Source organism: Taurulus bubalis, assembly GCF_910589615.1.
Source record: "Taurulus bubalis genome assembly, chromosome: 16".
In the NCBI taxonomy this organism is placed as follows: domain Eukaryota; kingdom Metazoa; phylum Chordata; class Actinopteri; order Perciformes; family Cottidae; genus Taurulus; species Taurulus bubalis.
Window position 1 is genome coordinate 6,422,824 of NC_136604.1, and position 22,683 is coordinate 6,445,506.

At 43.6% G+C, this 22,683-nt stretch overlaps 1 protein-coding gene across 1 annotated transcript; it reads right to left on the reverse strand.

The window, feature by feature from the left end:
- Nucleotides 1-3,819: 3,819 nt before the first annotated feature.
- On the reverse strand, nucleotides 3,820-15,257 carry LOC306749239 (prolyl endopeptidase; the record flags this gene model as incomplete). Its single annotated transcript, XM_079232503.1, has 15 exons — nucleotides 3,820-4,752; nucleotides 6,115-6,271; nucleotides 7,175-7,306; nucleotides 7,900-7,994; nucleotides 8,134-8,270; nucleotides 8,462-8,565; nucleotides 9,200-9,397; nucleotides 11,346-11,537; nucleotides 12,528-12,633; nucleotides 13,160-13,281; nucleotides 13,400-13,609; nucleotides 13,730-13,860; nucleotides 13,942-14,075; nucleotides 14,186-14,260; nucleotides 15,216-15,257. The coding sequence occupies 15 exons, from the start codon at nucleotides 15,255-15,257 to the stop codon at nucleotides 4,458-4,460; spliced, it is 2,130 nt and encodes a 709-aa protein (XP_079088629.1). The 3' UTR covers nucleotides 3,820-4,457.
- Nucleotides 15,258-22,683: the final 7,426 nt, after the last annotated feature.

Here is a 22,683-nt window from a genome sequence, read left to right on the forward strand (position 1 = left end):
CATACTATTTGTTATGCCCCAGCTTCAGGGTTCAAACATGAAACGTGAGACTCTCCAGGAACATGCAGCCCTTTAATAGTTTATTTGAACTTGCAGCTTCTAAACAGCATAACAAAATGTCGAGAGAGTGAGTAGGTAGTAACTTTATTGCTGTGAATGTAGACCAGTGACAATTTTTCATGTGTTTCTTGTAACCTGCCAGTAAAAGCGAAGAGGGGGCGTTGGCCTCAGTTTGGAGCTCTCCGTCTGAGATTTGTGGCTTACTTAAAAAGACGCTGACAGTAGATTCTGTGCTTCAGTGTCACTGCCAAAGGCAGCCGGGTAGATGCATTGAGCAGCTTCATGCTAAGTGAGTTGGAGTTGCAATGATCAAACTGTACGTGGACCCTTCAGCTTCACCTCTGGTGCAAAGAAGTGAACCGACGGCTCGTACAGCTCCTCTCTCCTCTCAGCTGAAGGCCGGCTGGGCTTCTTGTATACTTACTTCTCTTGTACGAGGTCAATGACCTTTATCCTCTAACAGCAGACTGCAACTTCTTCTTCTTCTTCTTCTTCTTCTTCTTCCATGTGAACTTATGAAGTTTCTCTCCCTGGGACTGAAGTTATATTACTTACTGCTTTTATTACAAAAACGCCCACCTTTCGACCAGCGCCGAGCATATGGGAAATGATTGTAAATGCAAATTAATTATGGTGGGATTTCTGTGGGCAACTGTGTGTGTGTGTGATGACAGTCCATGGGCATGCGTTTGAGAATGAGATATTTTATTTGTCTCATACAGTTTCAGCAGCAATCCATACTTTTTTTTTTTTATATTAAATTCTTATTGGAGTTGAGGAGTGGAGTTTGAGACTTAATGAGTTTCATCTTGGAGCCATCGCTCGCTGCAGCTTTCTAAAGCTCCCACGCAAGCACACAGCAGCTCTTTCAGATGCTGAACCCACTCCCCCAAATGCACAAAACAAAATGAAACGTGGAGTTGAATTTTAAAAATAGTTAAGTAATTGCGATGCTGCAAATCGCTGTTCTATTTGGGAAACAAAATGTAAAACCAAGTCTTCAAGAAAGCCATTGGCTCTGATCTGCATAATGTAAACTATGAAATCCTACGGCCTTGACACTTGACCCCGGCCCGCTCGGGGTCATGTGCCAAATGAGCCGAATCGCGGCCTGACCAGCTGCTCTCTGCATCCGCTCCCTTGTGGTACGACATAATGAACGCCATTAGTTTAAGTGTGATGTCTTAGTATGCAAACAACATATCCCACAGTAACGCTCCTCTGTGTGTGTGTGTGTGTGTGTGTGTGTGTGTGTGTGTGTGTGTGTGTGTGTGTGTGTGTGTGTGGTTGTTTTCGTCAGTATTTTATCAGGCTTCTCACAGTTTTCAGCGTAAATCCTCAATCAGAGTTGCCTGTTTATTCACTGTGAATGAGACAGGGAGACGGGCCGGGATTCTTCCGAGAGATTAAAAGCAAATTGTGTTTCAAAATGCTAAATATTGATAGTTGTACGTGAAAATAATCATTACATTTTTTTGCCCCAAATCCAGACGACACTCAAGATGTGTTAAAGGCCTTAAAATAACTTCATCATAGAGGTAGATTTCCTTTCAAAGCCAGACTCCACACCAAAAGGCCTGGAGGGGAGGCGCATGTAATACCTTTAAAAAAAAAATATATATATATATATATATATATATATATTACTTAAAGCAGCCTTGAAGCGTTCTTGAAGCCATGACCCTCCCACATACAAGAACAAATGTTTTGATTAAATATTTGCGTCAATTATCAAACAAAAATGCCAAATGTCCTTTTGTTCCAGCTTTATATAATAATAATAAAGTAAAACAATGACATTTAGGACTGCTGGTTGCAATTTTTATTTATTAAAGATGTCACCTTTGGCTCTAGGAAGCTGTAATTGTAAAACTAATGAATCCCCGATGCCCTCTACACACAACGCCCTGGGCATGACACACAAACCAGTCACTCTGATCTACTTCATCATTATCAGATACAACCTCATAATAATAATAATTCTAATATTAAAAAATATAAACACAACCTTTGTGATAAAAGAAACCTTTCAAGCTGGAAAGGCAACGGACAAATGAGAGTGAGGAAAAGCCAGCGAGGGAACAGGAAGAAGCAGAAGGATTCAAAGAGGCACACGGGGAAGCAGACGACACCTCCGTAAAAAGAAACATTAGTGATTCCCAGCTGTGTGTGGAGAGCCCTCTCCCCTTCTTGTCCTCCCTCCATCCCTCGCTCCCGCCGCTCCGTGTGAAGATTAAAGCGAGCGGCATAAAGGGGAGAGCGGTCCACCTCTAAAGCGAGTGTGAAGGGGAAACTTCCCCTCAGCACAAAACTTCTGCTCTCTTCGCCGAAGCGTACCGCAGCTCAAATCGGCTTTGAGAAATTAATCCCTACGTTATGGGGGGGGGGGGGGGCAAACAAATGGAGGGACCGATGGGGACCTGCGAGTGCGAGACGGTGAGGGCCTTTGTAGGTAAAAAAAGCTTGTGTACCTCCACCCTAGAGAACACAGAGCCGTGAAGGCTGCGTTGTGCTTGGGGGGAAGGTGGAGGTGTGTGTGTGTGTGTGTGTGTGTGTGTGTGTGTGTGTGTGTGTGTGTGTGTGTGTGTGTGTGTGTGTGTGTGTGAGAGAATGAATGAGGGAAATGAAGCAGCAAAAGCCTGCTCCATCCTCTGGGACCCTCAGAGCGTCAGTCTCTCTCCTGCATGGTCTTAAAGCTCGCTCCCCGGCTCTCATATGTCCGGCTTATTACCGGCTTTGTCTTCCCCGGCTTCATTCAACCACTTTGCCCCTCGTGGCAACGAGTCATTGTCTGCAAATCCTCCTTCCCTGCCCCCCCTCCTCTCCTTTTTCCCATCCTATCTCTCCGCTGAGAGGGTACTTAGATAAAGCCCGGGGTTCAGCCTGACGAAATCAGAACTTTCCACTGAGCAGAGATTAAACTCTGAGTGACCGAGTGGACAAGTTCTCTCACCGTCTCTGCGGTTGGCTGGCAGAGTGTTTCCATTTTTGTTCTTTTTTTTTTCTTGACAGTTTAAACACTCATCTGTCTTGAGATTCCATAAGTGCACTTTCAGTCTCTCTCCGCTTGTTGCCTCTCGCCGTCTCGCCATACATCTGCCGTCTGTCATCGCTCGGCTTTTTCCCGCACACTTTAAAGGATTTCCGCCCCGTCTTCCTCTCTCCTCCCGTCTCCCTTCGTTTTGTGTGTGCGTTCTAACTACCGTTGTTGGCGCGTCACACAAGATGCGTCCCGCTTTGCCAAAGCGTTTACCGTGCTCCGTCTTCCGGGTTTGAGCCCTCAGTGGAGCAGCCGAGCAGAAAGACGCCGAACGGACACCCGGCCTTTGACCTTGAGGCGTTTGGAGCACAGAGAGGGGAGCTTCTTTGTGTGTGGTCCCATACTGCCACCTGCTGACACAAATCAAAACTACGCCCTAGAGAAATGACCCTTGTGTTGTCTTCGGGTAAAAATGACCCGTGTACGAGTGTATATGTATATGTGTTGATGGGTCATTTTGACCCGAATTTACTTTTTTTAATGCCACAAAACACAAGTAATGTACTCAATAGTATTTGAGGTACTTTACTTTGAACTTATTTGGTTTTTATTTTATGGTACTTCTACTTGCATTACATTCGTATTAGTATTATTAACTGCTAATTTATTTGATAACTTAAGTTACTAGTTTCTGGACAAAGAAAGATTGCATATACATGGCATTTTTTTAAAAAGGAACTGTTTAACAATTCTTTATTTATTTTTTTACAAGGGGTTTGTGGTGGAACAATTAACCAGATCACAGATTTTTTCAAATGGTTAATATTTTACTCATTATTCAACAAGATATACTGCGTTCATTACTGAAGAAGCTTTGATTAAAGCCAGTCTTAGGTATATTTTATTTTATTTGATACTTCATTCGATGGTTGATTGACAGCTGACAGTAAATGTGGAGAAAGAAGTGGAGAACGTCGTGCAACTGCAGAACAAGGGACGTAGCAGTAAATAGACCGCACCCAAAACCCTGATGTCACCGGGGCACTTTTGTTATTTTCCATCAGTCAATGTTAATGCAACATTTAAATAAAAAATAAAAAAACAGATATTGCTTCTTTTACTTTATTCAATACTTTTTCCATCAGTGATGCTGAACAATTCAGGTCGAATTAGATCTACTTGGATTGTAACACATTAGACAAGCGTTGTTTTAAAAGAAGAATTATAGTTAGTATCTCAGATTCTTTTTTCACACTGTAGTCGGTGGTATTATTACTTTATTATTTTCTTACATCTTTTCTCCAACCGTTTACTTTCGTTGTACCAGTAAAAGCATGTCAAAAAGAGAATAGATCAGTCACCCCCTAAAAAAAGCCCCCACCTCGTTGTGTGCGTCCTTTACATCGTCACTAACTCGTCAATCGGTCCAGCTCAGCCCAAGTGTCTCGGCGATGAAGGAGAAGATGTGCGTGTCCTCCAAGATGGCCTTGGTGGTGGGCTTCCCGGCGCCGTGGCCGCTCCGGGTGTCCACCCTGACCATCAGAGGCTGCCGCTGCACGGCGCTGCTGCCCACGCCGTGCTGCAGGGCCGCGCAGTACTTCAGGGTGTGGAGAGGCACCACGCGGTCGTCGTGGTCGGCTGTGAGAAGCAGGACGGCGGGGTAGGGAGGGCCAGAGTAGGGGGGCAGAGGCAGATTGTGGAGAGGGGAATACCTGGAGAGAGGGGGAGAGAGAATATTGTGAAAAGTCAGAGAGAAGAGAAAATAAGTAAGTAGTTGTATTGTGTGATTCAGATGCTTTGCTGCTATTTATTAAATAGCACTTTGAGATTATTAGGGCTGTCCTGAAGAAACGTGAGCTCGGACATGACGAGGGAAAGGACTCAGCCAGACATGTCTTTCAACGAATATACGAATACCAAAATTGAAGATACCTACTAGTCAAGTATTAAAATATTCGGGTTTTGGCCCTTGAGATTATTGAAACCAACAAAGACTAAACATGCATAAGAACTATTTACAGATAGTCTTGAGATTCAGCTAAAAGAAAAACAAAGCCGAGTGAATACAAACGACAACTAGCATCGACTGCTGCGAACAGAGATGCGGCGCTAGATAACAAGGCGAGGAGACGAGGAAACGGCACAGAGATCCATCAACAAAAGATTTCCCTCAGCAAGTCACGCTGCAATCAGAGCAGAAAAAGCATCAACGTGTGGCAAGAATACAACACGGACTGTAAACTTTGCAGAAAGATCTGAAGGTGAGAGAACCACTCCAGAGGGAGTCCAGCCCAGAGTTGTATTACTGAGGATCCGGAGGAAGTGCATTATAATCAGTCGTGCACCATGTTGCTTTATGCTCACCGTTTATGGACAGTTTGGTTCTTGAACTATACTTTTTTTTTTTTTTTTACCAGTCACACATTTCATACATACTTAAATCTAGTTGTAAACACGTTTTAACTAATCTTAATGTGAATGGCTAGAAGCAACATGATCAGCAGATACATTTATATCATTTAGTCACATATTTCTTTCCTTTTGTACCTTCATATAGTTTTTTTTGTATTCTAATTTAAATCTGTTTATACATTTTCTGTGTGTGCAGCATGGCTGGGGCTCCAACTACAGTGCAACGTGCAATCCTGTGTTGTATATTGTCAATACAATCAAAATCTAGAAGAAGAAAAATAGAATAATCCCGTATCAGTCCCACAGATTCACAATTCTTGCTCTGCATTTTGACCTATCCTTGGTATTTCAAGGAGCCCCTAGTGAGGCGCCCGGGGAGCAATTTAGGGTTCAGTGTCTTGCTCAGGGACACTTCGACATACAAGCTATGGGGAAACTGGGGATCGAACCGGCTACCTTGTGGTTGCAGGACGACCACTCATCCCCATGAGCTACAACCTCCCTATGAATCTATTCCGACCAGCCGAGCCACACTCGGTGCAACTAGTCTGATCGCTCGAGACGGCGGCAAGACACGAGGATGTACGATAACTCCAACGTGTTCTCATGCAGCATCAAGTGTCGTCTAGTGAGTCTGTTTTCTCTCGCCCTCTTTCTCGTACTTGATGAGCCACTTGAACTGCTCCGGGTCGTCAGAACAGCCGTAGTCGGTGGTCCAGGCGTGGCCGATGGTGAACTTGTGGAACTTCAGCATGTCCATCACCCCGACTTCTGCCACGGCGCAGCCGAACAGGTCTGGACGCTGGTTCACGCATGCCGCTGTGTGTGAAAGCAAAATTAAATCTGTCACACACATTTTTCACACGCACACGCACACACTCCTAAATCGCCGCTCACACACCATATGGCAACCAGCCTTTTGGTAAATGATGTGACTCTGCTCTGCTTAATGTGCTGTTTAATGGCTAAATTAATTGAAAATAAGCAGCTAACTACTGTTAAAATTAATTTTACATTACGAATTATGCCAAATATGTGATGTAAAGAACGCATTGTGATCAAGGCAGCCGAGGCCTGCGGTGGGCCGGTGATCTTAGCCGGCTCTTAGTTGGCTTTGCAAAGAAAAGTAAAAACATGTTGTGTTCAGTAAATGTATTGTTTGTAGCCTCGAGGTAAACTGCATAGGGTGTGGGAGGAGCCGGTGAAGTGAGAAGGAAGTAGAAATACAGCTCCATTAAGCCGGCACTTAAAAGGCAAAAGGGTCAAAAAGCAGGAAAACATCCACATCCATCCAGAATACCACCACGGCCCGGCCGTATACCGCCTCATATACTACGTTTTGTTCATTTTACTGGTGGACCTTGCACTAAGCAATCATTCTGCCTTTCTAGCACCATACATAAGGCTTATTATTAGTATTATTAGTATGTTGTTGTTTTTTTATGTTGGTTATGGAGGATAACTTTCCCTCAAGAAAAGTGGAAGGTTTTTGATTTAAAACAGGTTTTGTTGAATTGTTTTTAAATAATTTACACCTTTGTCAATGTTAAATCAAAAGAGCAGATGTAGCTATAAAAACACGAGAGGCAAGATTCCAACTCCTAAGTGTAACATAATAGTTTGCAGGGTGCACCTTTTAAAACCCTTCTACTTGTTCCTTGCTCTCCACACTAAATGCATGAACCCATAAAAAAGGCACACAGTTGATGGGTTGCCACTCACCCACGAGCAGGCCGCCATTAGAGGCTCCGTTGATGGCGATGCGGCTGGCCGTGGTGAACTTCTCCTGGACCAGATACTCTGCTGCACACTGGAAGTCATCGAAGCAATTCTGCTTGTTCCCTAGCGTGCCCGCTGCAAACACACAATGAATCAGCAGAAGTGGTGTGAGCACAGAAGTAGACGATAGAAAACGTACGCTTAATGTTTCCTAATAAACACGGGCTAAAGCCCCTTCTCACACAGGTGGGGGCGCCGTTATTCCACCGCGCCGTTCCATCTTTTTGTAATCGTTTTTCTTTTTAAAGAGAAAGGAAACATTGTGTGTGCTCTTCGAGTTGCAAAACACACCTTGTCTGATCAGGGCCATAGAATCCCCCGCCGCCCACACACACACACACACACACACACACTGGGGCAGCATTATGGCGCTGCTGTTCACTCATTAAAACAGTAATAATAATAATAATAATAATAATGCATTTCATTTTTATAGCGCTTTTCTTAGTACTCAAAGTCACTTTACACAACATTTACAATGTCCTAAAAACTATGCAATAAAACAAGTAGAATAATAAAACAGATACAAATAAATAAAAACAATAAGAGCACACAGTCATACATTAAACGCAGTTCTGAAGAGGTGGGTTTTGATTTGGGATTTGAATGTGGAGAGGACAGTGCAGTCACGGCATCTATAGAGTAATGTCTTTCTTGGATGTCTGTACCTTTGTACCAGGTGAGGCCGTACTCTCCCCCTCCTCTGATGTTGGCCACAGCCAGGATGCCTCCCAGGTGTCTCACATACAGCAGGTAAGCAACACTGACCACAGAGCAGAGAGAAAGCCATGAGAGTACAATCAATGTTACTGCGCTGATAATATGTACACATGTCTTTCTAAAATTGCTCCGTTTGATTCTAGTACCGTCACACATACACAACATGGAAGGAGTGTGCTCACTTGTAGTACGGTTGTATGGAAGCCTCAAAGCCCCCGTAGCCATACAGGAAGACGGGATGAGTGCCGTCCTTCTTCAGGCCCTTGGCGTGAACTAAGAACATGGGGATCTTGGTTCCATCTTTACTAGGATAAAACACCTGGAAATGCATGTGAGAAGATAGTGCTGAGACCATTTACCACTTCCTCAACCACATTTAATAAAGATACTGGGAAATCTGAATCATGATGATAAACATGCAGTAGATGCAATAAAACAACCAGAACAAGAATAACCTATATAGGATGACGGGAATAGAAAACAGTGAACAGGCAGCAGGTCGTTTGTTACCTGGCTGATCTCGTAGTCCTCTTGCTTGATGCCCTTCACCTCCACCTCCCTGAACACGCTGGGCTCTGGGTCGGACTCGCTCAGATCACAGTGGTAAATGATACCTGGGGGTGGTCACACAGGTTAGAGGTTACTGTGCGGTTAACTCACTGCGTGGGAATACTTTTAATAACCGACAGTTCATGTGTTGAGATGATTAGACGACAGACTACGTACTTACAGTTTCTGACTTTTGAAGCATTATTTTAAAAGTATTGGAACTTCCATTACCTTAGCTATTTTAGCACGTGCAGCAAAACATGTATTATCTAAGACATATATGTATCATTTATTTCCGGTCAAAACAATAAATCGAGTAAATAAAACAATTTATTTGTCAAGCAAAAATGCAAAGAAAGTAATACCCTGGTTCCAGCTTCTCAAGTGTGAGCATTTCACATCTATATCAATATTTTACATGCGAGCAGACTGAATACAATGTGTTGGACTGTCAAAACAACACATTTAAAGAAGACATAATGGACATTTTTCAACATTTTGTCGAAAAACATTAATCAGCCTATTTAGCCCTAATCAAAATCAATAGAGTGACCCTAATTATTTGTATGCATTGATAGGAATTGTTTTTGCAGTTATTTGTCATGTGGGATTAGTAACTTTCTGACTGCGTTGTTATTCTCTCATTTTGCCAATATTAGACTAAGCTAAAATAGGATTTATGAACTTGAGGAGAGTCACCAGGTGTAGTGAAGGAGGAGAATTTGTAGAAGAATTCAGAGTGCTGCTTCTTGCAGCTCACTCCGGCCACCGTGCCGACGTCCAGCGGCAGGCTCCTCACCAGCCGGCCCGTGGACAGCTCACACAGCTGCAGGACGTCCTTCACGTCGTGGACATAGTTGACCAGCAGGTGGTGCTGGTTCACACAGGAGACCAGGCCTGCGGAAGGATATATTAAAAAAAACATTTAAAAGGAAGTGATAGAAAGTGAACATGACAACGTGTGAAAGCTGCCTGGTGTTTCTAGAAAACACCGTATCTGAGAGAAACGGCATACATGTTGTTTGTTTTCCTTCCTATGTTACTACCAGTGGCAGCTTCCTCTCTGCCAATTATCCCGATGCATCATAAAAAGAAATACAAATAAGGAGTCAACTCATGATCCTGGGACAAAGCCAAACATAATGACCAAACATTGAATACGACCACATTGATTAGTTCCGTTAACTGAGATGCAACTGCAAGGATTAACGCAGGTCTAGACTACACTGCATACATGGTGAAATCTCATCAACCGCCAGCAGGAGGCAGTCTTCAGCTGTGATGAAATGCAGGACACACTCAGCAGGACTCGGTGGTGCTGCACAAGCCGTCTTCTCTCCGGTCCCCCATTCATTACACAAAGTGAGCGCAAAGCCTTATATGGCCTTTGGAGAGTCGTCGTCTCAAGACGAGGACAGCGCAGAGAGAACTGACGAACCGGTGACTTCATACTTTATAAAGCGGTTACATTCTATTTCACAACCACCACCACTACTAGGGCCAATTTGGGAGGGGAAATGGTGTGAGGAATTAATATTTTGGACGTATTTATTGAAGGCGTCATCAGAGAGGAGACAACAACCTCCCATCGGGTGAGAAGAGAGACGAGGGCAATGCGCTCAATGTAAAGCTCAAAGCTGTATTATTGAGTTGGTGGATAACATGCAAGTCTTTAAACGGACTCACATGTCATCGGATGTAACTGTCAACTCCTTACTGTGGACTGCATGTATTATACAGTGATGATTTGATGCCAACGAGTGTCTAGTGCTGCTTCACCCAGATGGGACATGCATGCTGCACAAAACCACAGCAAATGGAAAACTAGGGTGGACCTACTTTACATGGTTACAGAAGTGTCATTCACTACCCGTTTACACAGCGGCCCACACTTACTGGAGTCATATTTGTGTGACTGCAACATTATTTTAGTGCTAGAAAACACGGACTGAATGTTTTAACCTCGTTTATAAAAAAAGAAAAATTAGCGGAAACTCGGTTATTCACTGTGATGCGTTTTTGTGGTCTCTAGGTAGAGTTACCATCATTCCAATGAGTCACGAAAGAAAAAAAGAAGAAGACGACTAAGTGCATATCAACCAGGTTTCACTTTTTAAACAGACGGCCCTCTGACGAAGGCCTTCGACCACAGACACAGAACTTCCCAATTGTTGCGGTTGGATTATCATCGCAACATTAGGACAGATATTCTGTGAAAAAGGATTTTGCAAGATTTTAAAAAGAGCTGAATTGTGGAACTGCGAATCCACGGACAAAACCCCTTGACGCATTTCTAAAGCTCGGTGGAGTTTTCGGAAGCTCCAACGGAGGTCCGTTTTGTTTTACAAAACCTCCAAACTGCCGCTGTGGCTTTAAAACGCACGTCCTCTGCTGTACATTCTACAGCATGCGTCAAACATACGACCCGCCAAGGGGTCCAGTCTGGCCCGCGGGATAATTGTTAAAATTACCTGAGTTGGGACTCAAACCACTGATCCTTTAATTGTAAGACGGGGATGCTGACCATTGAGCCACAGACGCAATTGATTGTACTACTGCAAAAATATTGCCCAATTGCAAGGGAATCTGCAGAGGAGAGCCCAGGTAGGTAAACAGTGGGCTGATGTCTGAATTGTTGGTCTTTATGTTTCTAGTTTATTGAAGAAATACCTTAAAATAGGGTTTATCATGCAAAAACCTTCACCAATGATTTAAACATAGAGAAATATTGTCATTATGTATGCGTTATTATGCAATGATTTCACTGGTCCGGCCCACTTGAGATCAAAATGGGCAGCATGTGGCCCCTTCACTAAAATGAGTTTGACGTCCTCCCATGTCTCACCCAGGACGTCCTTGTCATGCTGTGGAATGAGGGTGGTCCAGTGCTGCCTGTCTGGTTTCTGGATGTCGATGTTGATGAGACGGTACCGAGGAGCGTCCAAGTTGGAGCGGAACGTGAACACGGTTCCCTCGTTGGTGACGTACGCGTACTGGGCGTCGAAGTTGTCGACAAGCTTGACCCAGGGCAGCACACCTGGAGCAGAAGATGAATACAATTACAACCAAAATAAATAAACACATCCTATTCATCTCCATCATTGACCGTGAGGGGTTGCATCTCTAAGCAAAGCCAAAGCCACACCTGTCCATCTGAATGATGATGACTTGTGAAGACCAATAACATATGTACTCAACACTAGAAAGTGTCCACATTCCTTTGCGTGTGAGAGATTTCTCTTTTTAACCAGAAAACAGGTTGCAAAGTGAATTTTGAAATCTCAACATCCGGTGAAGTAACCGGTGAGTCACTGGCTGCGCTTTAAACTTTTCTGCACTCTTGAGAAGCTGGTTTGTTTTTCCAATAATCTGTGTTTAATTGCTACTAACAATTGAAATGAAAACAATAGGAATTATAGAGCAGCAACGATTAGTTGGTCAATTAAATCATTAATGAACCGAGAAGTAATCGCCAACTATTTTTGATAATCCATTAATTAAATCACTAATTGTTTCCGCTTCAAGCTTGGATGTGGATGAGGCATTGCTGTATTTATTTCTCACACATCCATTAAGTGAATATCTTGCCAAGTCCTTGAACAAATCGGGAAAATTACTGGCAGGTTAACAAAAAAAGAGAATGCCCTAAAGAATAGCCTTTAAATAAATAGAAACATCTGATAATGGTGTATTTTTTCCAGAGACATTAACTTCTCATGAAATGCTTTATTCTAGCAAGGCATTCTCAATAAATGTTTTTTGCACACCGATCCATTTGGGGATCAATACGCATCAATGCTTACGAGCTTTGACGACCTAGTGGACAGCTCGCCTTACATCAATTAAAACAATCTATTTAAGTGTAACATTCATATTTTGTTTTTGTGAGCAGGGAGGTGATTGTTGGAAGAAAATAAATGGGGGGGATATTGCTTTAAAAAAAAAAAAAAGAAAAAAAGAATGTATCCGTAATACTATATCATCCTATGTGCAGACAGAAGTCCCAATCACGCCAGAGGTTACGGACCTGTGATGCCGTCGGGGAGCAGCTGAAGGTCGCAGTACCACAGCTGGTTGACGGGTTCACAGCCTTCAGTGATGGACAGGACAGCGTATCGGCCATCATCCGATATCTGGTCAAACATTTAAAAAAAAAAAAGGAAGGAATGAGGAAAGGAAAGAAGGAAGCAAAGAAAGACAGAGGGAGGCATGTTGTCTTTGCCTGTAGACAACGTTTAACTTGCTCACAGCTACTATTGGTGGACAAAAGTGTGCACAACTTAAGGGAGAATTTCGAAAGATGAGGTTTTTGTAGATTTGCAATTCGGTTTTGAGAACGTCAATTAGAGCTCCGATGAAGCTTTAAATCACATTGATTCAACAGTGGAATGTAACTAATAAAAACACCACCTTGACCCTATTTATTATTCATGTATTGAGAATTTTAAGTAGCCAGAGGTGGACATCTTAACGTTTTTTAAGCTGCAGTTGCATGTTGTTTACGCTTGGTCGTGTTGGACGTTCTGTGCAGTTCCTATCGGATAAATTACGTTATTTTGATTCGATTACATGTCGTATTTGCTCATTTACTAAGTAAATTATCTAAATACCTTATTTCACTAATGAACTTTTTCACTGCCCTGATTACTTTGGACTTACGGTTACTGAGCTATGCCACTTGGGATGTTCGGGGAACTCGGCAACCAGAATGTCTTCCGACTGTTTGGCGCCGATGAAGTGGTAGAAGAGCTTCTGATTGATGTTGCAGGTGGTCTCTGTGCCTTTAGTGGGGAAAAAAAATTTAAAAAAATCAACAGAGAGGGTTAAGTCTTGAACGCATTGGTGAACGTCTTGCAGCAAAGGTGTCGTTTCTTGTGTGTATTGGTGAATCCTCCCAACCGTCAGTTTTGCCTTCCTGGCGCGGGTAGCAGTTGTAAAAGACGCCCTTGGCATCGTGAGTCCAGGCCAGGCAGCTGAATTTAACCCTCTCTAGCACGTCGGGCAGCGGAGCGAGATCCTCCGCCTTCATGAAGCTCACCGTCACCCAGTCGGACCCGCTGCTGCTCAAACCATACGCGAAATATTCACACTCCTCGGACAGCCGGCCCACTGGATAAAAAGAAGAGAGGGCGACAAAGAAAAGGAGGAGGGGACTCAGCACATCTGTCATTTTTTGCATCTCCACCCAGGGGGCATGATACGTTTGCGCAGAATAAAGTGTTGACTCACTCTTCAGTGCCACAGTGCCATCTTCAGAGAGGGTATTGGGGTCAAAGAATACGGTGGCGGCTCCATCCAGAGAGTCCTGCACGTACAGCACATCCTGGTTCTGGAGGCCTTTGTTGTGGAAGTAGAAGTACCTGGTGAAAAAAATGTAATAACATGACAACAAGCAGTTTTTTGGGACCTGCAGTGCCTATTCTTTCAATTTCAACTCGTACCTCTTCCCTCTTTTGTAAGGGCAGCTGTATTTGGGATAGTCATAGAGCTCGGTGAGACGCTGGTGGAACTGAGGCCGCACAGCACACTGCTCCAGGTACGGCATGGTCAGTTTGTTCTGCTCCTCAACAAAGGCCTGAGACACAAAAAGGAGAGAAAGAGAGAGAGAGGGACGATGGGATTTGCAGGACTTTTTGTTTGGTCATGATGCGGCTTCAAGCTTTCTGCGAGACGGTGAACACGTACCGTGGTTTCTGGTCCATCTTGGTCTTCCAGCCAGGCGTAGGGGTCGCAGATCTTAGTCCCATGGTGGTCGTCCACCTGCAGGTGAAACAAGAACGGGCACATGGGTACTTCCGTCAACCGCCTCGTCGATATTTGTCAGCTTTTGAGGCTGGTAAACAACGATGTACGCCTTACTCAACAGTGCGTCGGTCTCAAACACCGCAGAGTGTTGTACCGTGTAGTACCGTGGCAACGGGGCAAGTTTCAGTCCGATTTGGGGGAAACAGATAGCCGGGGCCGTACTAAGCATGGAAGACACTGGGGTCATCCCCTAAGAGGGCTGTACAGTCTACGATTACACAGCAGTGAAGTGGCATACAGTATAGTGGGTTTCAAATGCTCAGTTTATTGAGAAATTTTGAATTACAGCTTTTTTATTTATTTGTATAATGGTTTTGTTAATGGTCTTTGATAGTGAATTGAATATCTTTGCAGCACTACATTCAATTTAAATAGATGTAGACCAGTAATTCATTATTTGAAACAGCCTTTAAACCCATATATATATATATATATACACACATATATTCATGAATATATATAATAAATAGGGTGCTGGAGGGATAACTTTCATTTTGGGCCTCATCCAAAATGCTTTTAGGAGGCTACGGGAGTTTGCAAACAGCGACCCTGTGACGTCACCAGCCCTGCATACACCTCAGTCATAAAGTATTATCATATCATGCGGTCACCAGGAAACCTAAAGCTACTTTAACTGCGACAAAACCTCAAGGAAGCGGACTGGACACGTCGGTCTCGTGCGAGGACTTTTGACTCATCCGTCGCGAGGACGTGAAGTGAAACACGTTCCTCCTCAAAGTTTTGTTTTTGATTCTCCGCCTCGGTCAGTCGCCATTTCTAACCCTCAACTCAGTGGCCGGGCTCTTCCTGGTCCCGCTCGTGCGTGTCCACCACGTCGTTTCACGGAAAGACGGGAGAGAGAAGGAGAGAGAAAGAGAGAGAAAGAAAGCAGAAAGCCGTCAACACTGACCTTACTCTCGTCCCTTCGTGCAGCCGGGTACTTAAACGCCATGACGGGCGGGTGGGTTTCTCTTGGTTTCCCTGAGTTGAATGTATGTTGCAACTTTGTTTTAAACTGTTTTAATTATTCTGAATGCGCCGTCACCACCGAGTCAATGGAGCCTTGAAGTGAAAGTGAAAGATGGATTTTGTTCACACACACACTCACACATGCGTTTGCGCAAACCGCTTGCGCTGTCTCTTTAGACAGGAAATGACACGCGCACCGCTGTAGGACCCATGCGCGCGCGCATTTGTCATTTAGGATCATTTTCGTAATTTATAAAATCCCCCGCCCAAATAATTATAGTAATATGGGAAATAGTTTGTTTTCTTTTTTGGGGGGTGGGTGCAAAAGCCATATCATTTGTGGCTGTTAAAAGACAACATATAATGTGGAAAAGGCCCAGCAGAAACGCCTCAATCATCACTAGACTGACTAAAATCCACTGTGAGTCTCGAACTGAACAAAGAAAAGGGGATGTATTGTGTTTGCATGCCAGAGCATGAGCAAGAGGAGGTGTACATTTATTTATAAAAATAAAGAAAATACAGGCTTGTGGTGATGAGGCATATTCACTTTGAGTCTGTTGGGGTTCGTAAGTAAGACGAGATGGTCTACTTCCTAAAAAACATCAGAAAACAACCACATGGCAAACTTTTCTAGGCAGCACAAATAACAAACTTTCTATTGATTTTTTTTATTAATCTCGAAAATGTTCGAAAAAAGTGAAAGATGCCCATCGCAATTTGTCCAGATGCGAAGGTGACGTCTTTAAATGCCTTGCTTACACCAACCATTAGTCTGAAAGTCCTAACATGTGTAATTTAAACTAAAAAAGCGGCACGTTTGAGAAAGCCGCTCCCAAATGTTTGCCACTCTTGACGTTGACAATTCCCTTCAATCATTTATTGGTCATCAAACAAGCTGATTATTTCTCAGACGATCGATTGCAGTAGAGCGCTTATGAAGAAAAAGGCATCGTCATTATTCCGTTGGCAGGGTGAATGTTTTTAAGGGTGTGTCGTATGAATTATAATTTCCACAATCACAAGTGGAAAATAGTGATCTGACCATAATATTACTCATCTGTTTATCATATTTCCCGCGCTTCTTTCTTTATTCCCCGCATCCCCCATGCTCCTCCTTTCGGGAAGGTAGTATTTCCGATGACAAATCAAATTACTATTTATAGTATAGTCATCTGACGTCACAACTCAGATCCCTTGTAACACCTGGATTAACTGGCAGTGAAACACAAAATAACACACATAACCCTCAAAAACCACAGTCGCATGTGTGTTTCTGTGTTGGGGAACATGTGTTTCGGTGCCATGCCAAAGCGGCACCTGATGGCATTTCCATGTTATTTACTCATCATACAGCTATGAGTCGGTCGCTTTGCCACACCTGAATGTCAAACCACTGAGAATAATTCCCAAACAAGGTTGAAAGCTTCTGTATTCCCACGGTTGTGTTTCACTTATTCCCCGACTGCTTCTTCCAGTGTAGAGGTAAATAGTGGTGGCTTTGTATGAACACAGACCCTGTGTCATTCCACCACTTTAACAATGGATGGAATACTGAGCGGGGCCTTAGACACACACACACACACACACACACACACACACACACACACACACACACAGCACAGGCCCAGGGCACCCCCCGGGCCTTCACCTACAAAAATGTGCCGACCAGGAAGCAACTCAAATGGCCGCAAAAAAAAGACCGAAGCACTGAGTGAGTAAAGTGAGCGACGCAAAACAACAACATAGAGAAACAAAAAATGTTTTGTTTGTCTCATACTCGGCTCACAGACTTCAACTGGGAGTTTTTGTTGTGTTATGAATCTGTAACAGATTTGAATGGTAAAGCGAACAAGTCGAGCCAATTTGCATCCTGGCTTTGACGCCCCTCGCGATGGAAGGGGGGGCGGAGAGAACAGAAGAAAAACAGAGTTTCAGACGAGTAATCTGTCTAATCCATAAAGCTGTGAAAATGACTTGGGTGGAAAGGAGGGGAAAGATGGAGGACGGGGAGTTCGAAAGAGGGCTAATTTCAAACTAATTCTGCTAAGGTGATTAAGTGAGACTGGCTTGATGAGAAAATAAGCTGTTAGACGGCCTCTGACCTCGTGTCGCTGTATTTACCTCTCCGTCTCCTCGGTATTGCAGACGCCGTGTACAATGAGGTGTATTTATACAGTTTATGTGCCCCGACAACACAATTTATTGAATAAGTAAAAAAATCAAACCAAACATTCGATCACATTACTTTATTTACAAATAATTAAGAGAAGCATCATCGTTACTCAAACGATAAGATAATGCATGTTGCATGCTCGATAGGTCATAGACTTTAAAACGCTGCACAACGACATTATGACAATATATTTATAATAGCCACACCAATTTCTGATGGATCTCATTCCTGACCTCCTGAGGTGGTTTGAAGAACCCGTACCGCTACATCGTTTGTTTTCTGTGCTCCATCCATAACGATGCAAATGCTAAAGGTTCATGTGGTGAAACGTCACGCCGTCTTACTTTGTAGAAAAGGAGCCTGCTCTGAATCGTAGAGGCAATAACGATAAAGAGACATTTGGTGCCAAAGCAGCTCGCTTAGCCACGAACCATTGCTTTGGTAATGGCCCGAACAACTGTATGGCGGTCGGTGCCTTAATTAGCAGCAAAGTCTGCGCAGGAGCCTTAATCTTTTGGGCCACCGGGGTTGAAGATGGACCAGGCCAAGCCACGTGCAGATGGGCTGTTATGGAAGCAGATATATATACGGGGCCCAGACAGCCTGAGGCCCGTCCAGGCTGGCCCGGGGCTTCTCTGCGGCGGCCGGCTTTGGCCCACGCCGGCGTGCTGTACAGATGGGCCATAATTGGCTGGAAAGACCCAGGTAGATTGCCAATATGCGAAGACAGAGAGATTAGATTAGCCATGTCAGATTACAGCCGAGCCGAGTCAGACGGTGTCATCTGACTGTTATGCAGCTCCAGACTCACCCACTGAGAGAGAGAGGGAGAGAGAGGGAGAGAGAGAGAGAGGGAGAGAGAGAGAGGGAGAGAGAGGTGGAGGGAGGGGCTGAGCCGTCGATGTTGTAAGATGGAAAACAAGGATGGTGATGACAAGCAAAAATAAAGGTGTGTTGATTAGAGTCTATATTTAAAAAATAAAAACATGTGCCAAGAAGTGGGAGGAAAATGCGTGAGGAAAAAAAAGAAGAAAAGGGTTTTCTTATTCTGTACAACATACTGTAATGGACCCACAATTACCCACATATTGCAAGTGGAAAAATAAAAAAACAATATAAATATATATATATATACACATGTGCCTACATGTAAACAAACACACGCACGCACACACACACACACGCACGCGCGCACACACACACACAACACAAGTGAACAACATGAATCCCCCCTGCCCCACTCCTTAACAGATGGCGCAGAGTGCAGCCACTGAAACAGATAATCCGTTATTATTCTGAATATTTTGATTATCGTCCCAATTGTCATTTCAAAATCATACACAAATCACCGCCTAACCGGAGGCTTGATCCCGGGCTTACTGCTGCTCAGAAGCTAATATCTTTGGGCTCAGGGCCAAAATCCGTATTGTAATATAACTGAGAGTGCTATGCCATAAGCTTCTCATTGTAGAAATTGACAATGTTCAGAGTTGTTTTATTTATGGAGCAGAACAAAAGGTCTTGGGGGGGCGAAAGGTGTTTACAGTCACTGGCTTGCTCTGCTGCTTTTCAAGCTGGATTTAATCCGTAGATGCACACACATTTTGATATTTCCAAGTCTCACTACTATTCATCTCTTTATTACATTTTACTAAATAACATCAAATCCTCTCAGTGACATATGATATCGAGATACATGATACAAACAATTATTTTCCCTACTGAAATTGGCATGCCCCCCGCCCCCTTATATTTTAATTAAATCCAGAAGCAGCGCACCCCAACCTTAAATTAGCGAGAAGAAGAAGAAAAAAAATCGATAAAGACCGTGGTGGAAGTTGTGGCCTGATGCCAAGTATTGATCTGTAGTTAATGTTTTTGTTCTGCAGTACGCTTGACGCCCCGGGGACAATAAAAGACCAGTGAGATTAAGACAATTAGGGGGTTGATTGTTATCCAAAAGACGAGGAGAAGAAGAAGAAGATGGAGATTAAATAAGGGGATTTAGGTCAAAGTGGTGATGTCCAGAGGAAGGAAGGAGGAGGGGCAGGGAAAAGGTGGGAGGAGGAGGAGGAGGAGGAAGGATTGGGGTCAGAGAAACTGATCGCTGTAGCACGGGAGGTTTCCTCTGACTGGGGAAGAGAGTGATGGAGGGAGGGAGGGGGAGGGGGATGAGGGGGCGACATTGGCTCGATCTGGGGAGCGAGGTGAGCGTCACCTAGTGAGCCTCACCTGATTTCCACAGCGGCGCGCCTGTCTGGGGATTTTCCTTATCCGTCTAGTCTAGACTTCTGAATCATCACTCGCTGATCTGATGTTTTTCTTTTCTCTCCTCTTCTCCTCCTCCTCCTTTTTCCTCTGTGTCTCACTCTCATCCCCCCACCACCACCTCCTTTTTCATGGAGGGCCTAATTAGCAGACATTTTGTATTGATCCGTTGGATTTGGTCCTGAAATCCCCTTCTCTGTCTGCCAGACAGATCTTGGCTAAAGTCTTCCTCCTTGGCTGGTGTTCTGTCAGATTGAGGAGGGCGGGTGGTGTGTGTGTGTGTGTGTGTGGGGGGGGGGGGGGGGGGGATGCATTGGCCCACCTGTTGACCACAAGCCAGAAGCGTGCAGACTTTGCTACACGCTTATTATCACCCCGTTCTTATCCCCGTTCTCCCCATCACAACATCTTTAAGTCTCCAAATACCCGGCGCGTCCCCTCGCTCTGCGGTTGCTGGAGCTCATGCTCATGTTTGAGCCTGCCAGAGAGTAATTGTACGTGCTGTAGGGCATGGCTGGAGTCAGCAATAATTAGGGTTTCAGGCTATTACAGTCTCATTAGTTCAGAATCCCTCAGGGGAGGGGGATTCTGATAAACACCCTCTGGTAATTGAGTGTCCTGGAAAGATTAGGCGAGCTCTCAAAACCACAAATTAGCCACCATGTCATTTGTAAGTGGCGGCTATAGCGGCAGATATGGATACAATATGTCTGTTTTTTTACCTTTAGCTGATGTCAACTGGAGCAAATAGACAGAAACATTAAAACTGATACACATATTTTTCATGGTAGTGGGGAAAAGCAATCCAACACTCCAATACTGTACTGACAGTTTTAAAGTACTTCATCACAGATTACAATTTTACAATCGCCAAAACAACCCGTACAATGACGTAGAAAGCATTGTTAAAAATCAACCAACTGCAGAGGCAGTATTTGTTGGGCATTGTACGTTTTTTTCTTCAAATCATATGAACCAAAAATACGTATAGCTTGCATGTCACACTTGCAGAAATGCACAATGACAGTTAACATTGTTCAACGCTTCGGTTTAGTCAACACATGGTTAGGGGTTAGAAAAAGATCATGCATGGTTTGTGTCAAAATAATAACACGACAAGGTCACGGAACAAAAACAAAAACAACAACAGAAGATTCAAAGTTGCACAGGTGGAACTCATTCTTCTCTTTTCAGTCTGTCAAATGTGATGAGTCAGAGACCGGGCCCTCCTTACAGCAGGCCAGGAGTAGCGTGATATGAGTACACCAGTGTCTGCATCTGTTCGTTTGTGGTACCGTGTTGCTCACATGTCTTCATGTGTGACTCAACACCCATTTTTGAGGAACAAAAGATAGACAATCATGTTAATGCAGTTATACAAATCAATCCAACCCCGTCGAGTGAAGCACATGCAAGCTGATGAAATACTTCTTTCTTTTTCGTTCAGAGTGAAGTAGTCCTGTGCAAACTGGCCCGATGCCGCACCGCGCGTACGTTTCCCCTCCTGCTACAAGTGTGAACATTCACATGTCTAAACTGAGAGAATCACAGCATCACTTTGCAGATACATCGCACATGCATCCTTTGGTTGAGCCTTTCTTTTTTTTTTTACCTAAAAATATCGCTTATAACATGCATTAAAAGGCAAGCGCCAAAAGGCTCTCTGTGTTTTCTGAAAAAGAAGAAGAAGAAGAAGAAGACTACCACAGAACAAAAGTTTCCAGTAACAGGAAGATGAACGTCAATACTTAGAAGAAAGAAATGATAGTAATCCGATAAATGTTAATGTTAAATGTTTGTATATTTTAAGAGCAACGCATGGGTCATTTGCTTCATTGGGGTGTACTGCCGACAAAGCAGAGATAATATGTACATTCACTTTTAGAGGTCTTATGTAGAATGTGGATGACTAATTAGAAAACGACTCCTGACACCTCTTCAAAATACCAGATATCCTCTGTTTGTCAGATTAAATTAAAAGTGCCCAAAAGTCCCCTCAACGTTACTGGGTGCACGGTAAACAGACTGAAGAGGATTGCAGATGAGGATGTTGCTGGTTGAGGCCTCCGGCCGTCTCCTTCCTTCCTCCTCTGTGATGGCGTGCGTGCAATCCAGAGGTGTGAAAACGACATGTGTTATTCTGGTTTGTCAGCTCTGAGAAACACTGGCATATTGCAACAGAAGATGGTGAGAAAGTGCGAGCTCTCACTTCAACGTTGAATATTTGAGGATGCTCAGAGACACGCAACAGGCAGGCAACGACACGGAAATAGCTGAAAATATTTATATAAAAAAAAAACTAAAATCCCAAATACATTCAATCAAGTTTTTTGGTTGTGTTTCACAATTTTATGGTTCTTTTTTAATTTATTTTTGCGCACTATTGCATCTGATTTCAGTGCCTTTTGTGTTTTTATGGTATGGTTTTAGTATTTATTCACATTTTATTTCTTATTTTATATACCTCTCTTTTGTACTGTTGTACCATGATCAATTCATTCAGTGTAGCATTTCTATTTATTCATGTATTTTTCTTAACTATTTGTTGTGCACTAGCTTCTTCACCTTCTTTCTAGCTCTTTGAATGGCATTTGATTTCTTCTACAGCCGGCATATGAATACAACTTTATTGATTGATTGATTGATTTAAGTCCACATGCTCCAGTATTGAATCTGCGTTGATGTTTGACGACCTGTACTGAAGCCGAGTTGCGCGTTGTGTGTGTCACGCACAGTGATAGAAGAATGGATCCACATGTTTGCGGTGTCAGCTCTCGACTCAGCTTTGAGTCACAGATGAAATGTTTGTTTTTTAAAAGACATCAAAGACACAGACACAACAGTTGCATGCTCTGAATAAATCCAGTGCCGGGAACTCAATTTGCACATCGATGATGTCTGCAACAGAGTGATGCAATGTTGTCGGCTAATAATAGTCCCGCTTGACTTAAGTACGAGAAGTACA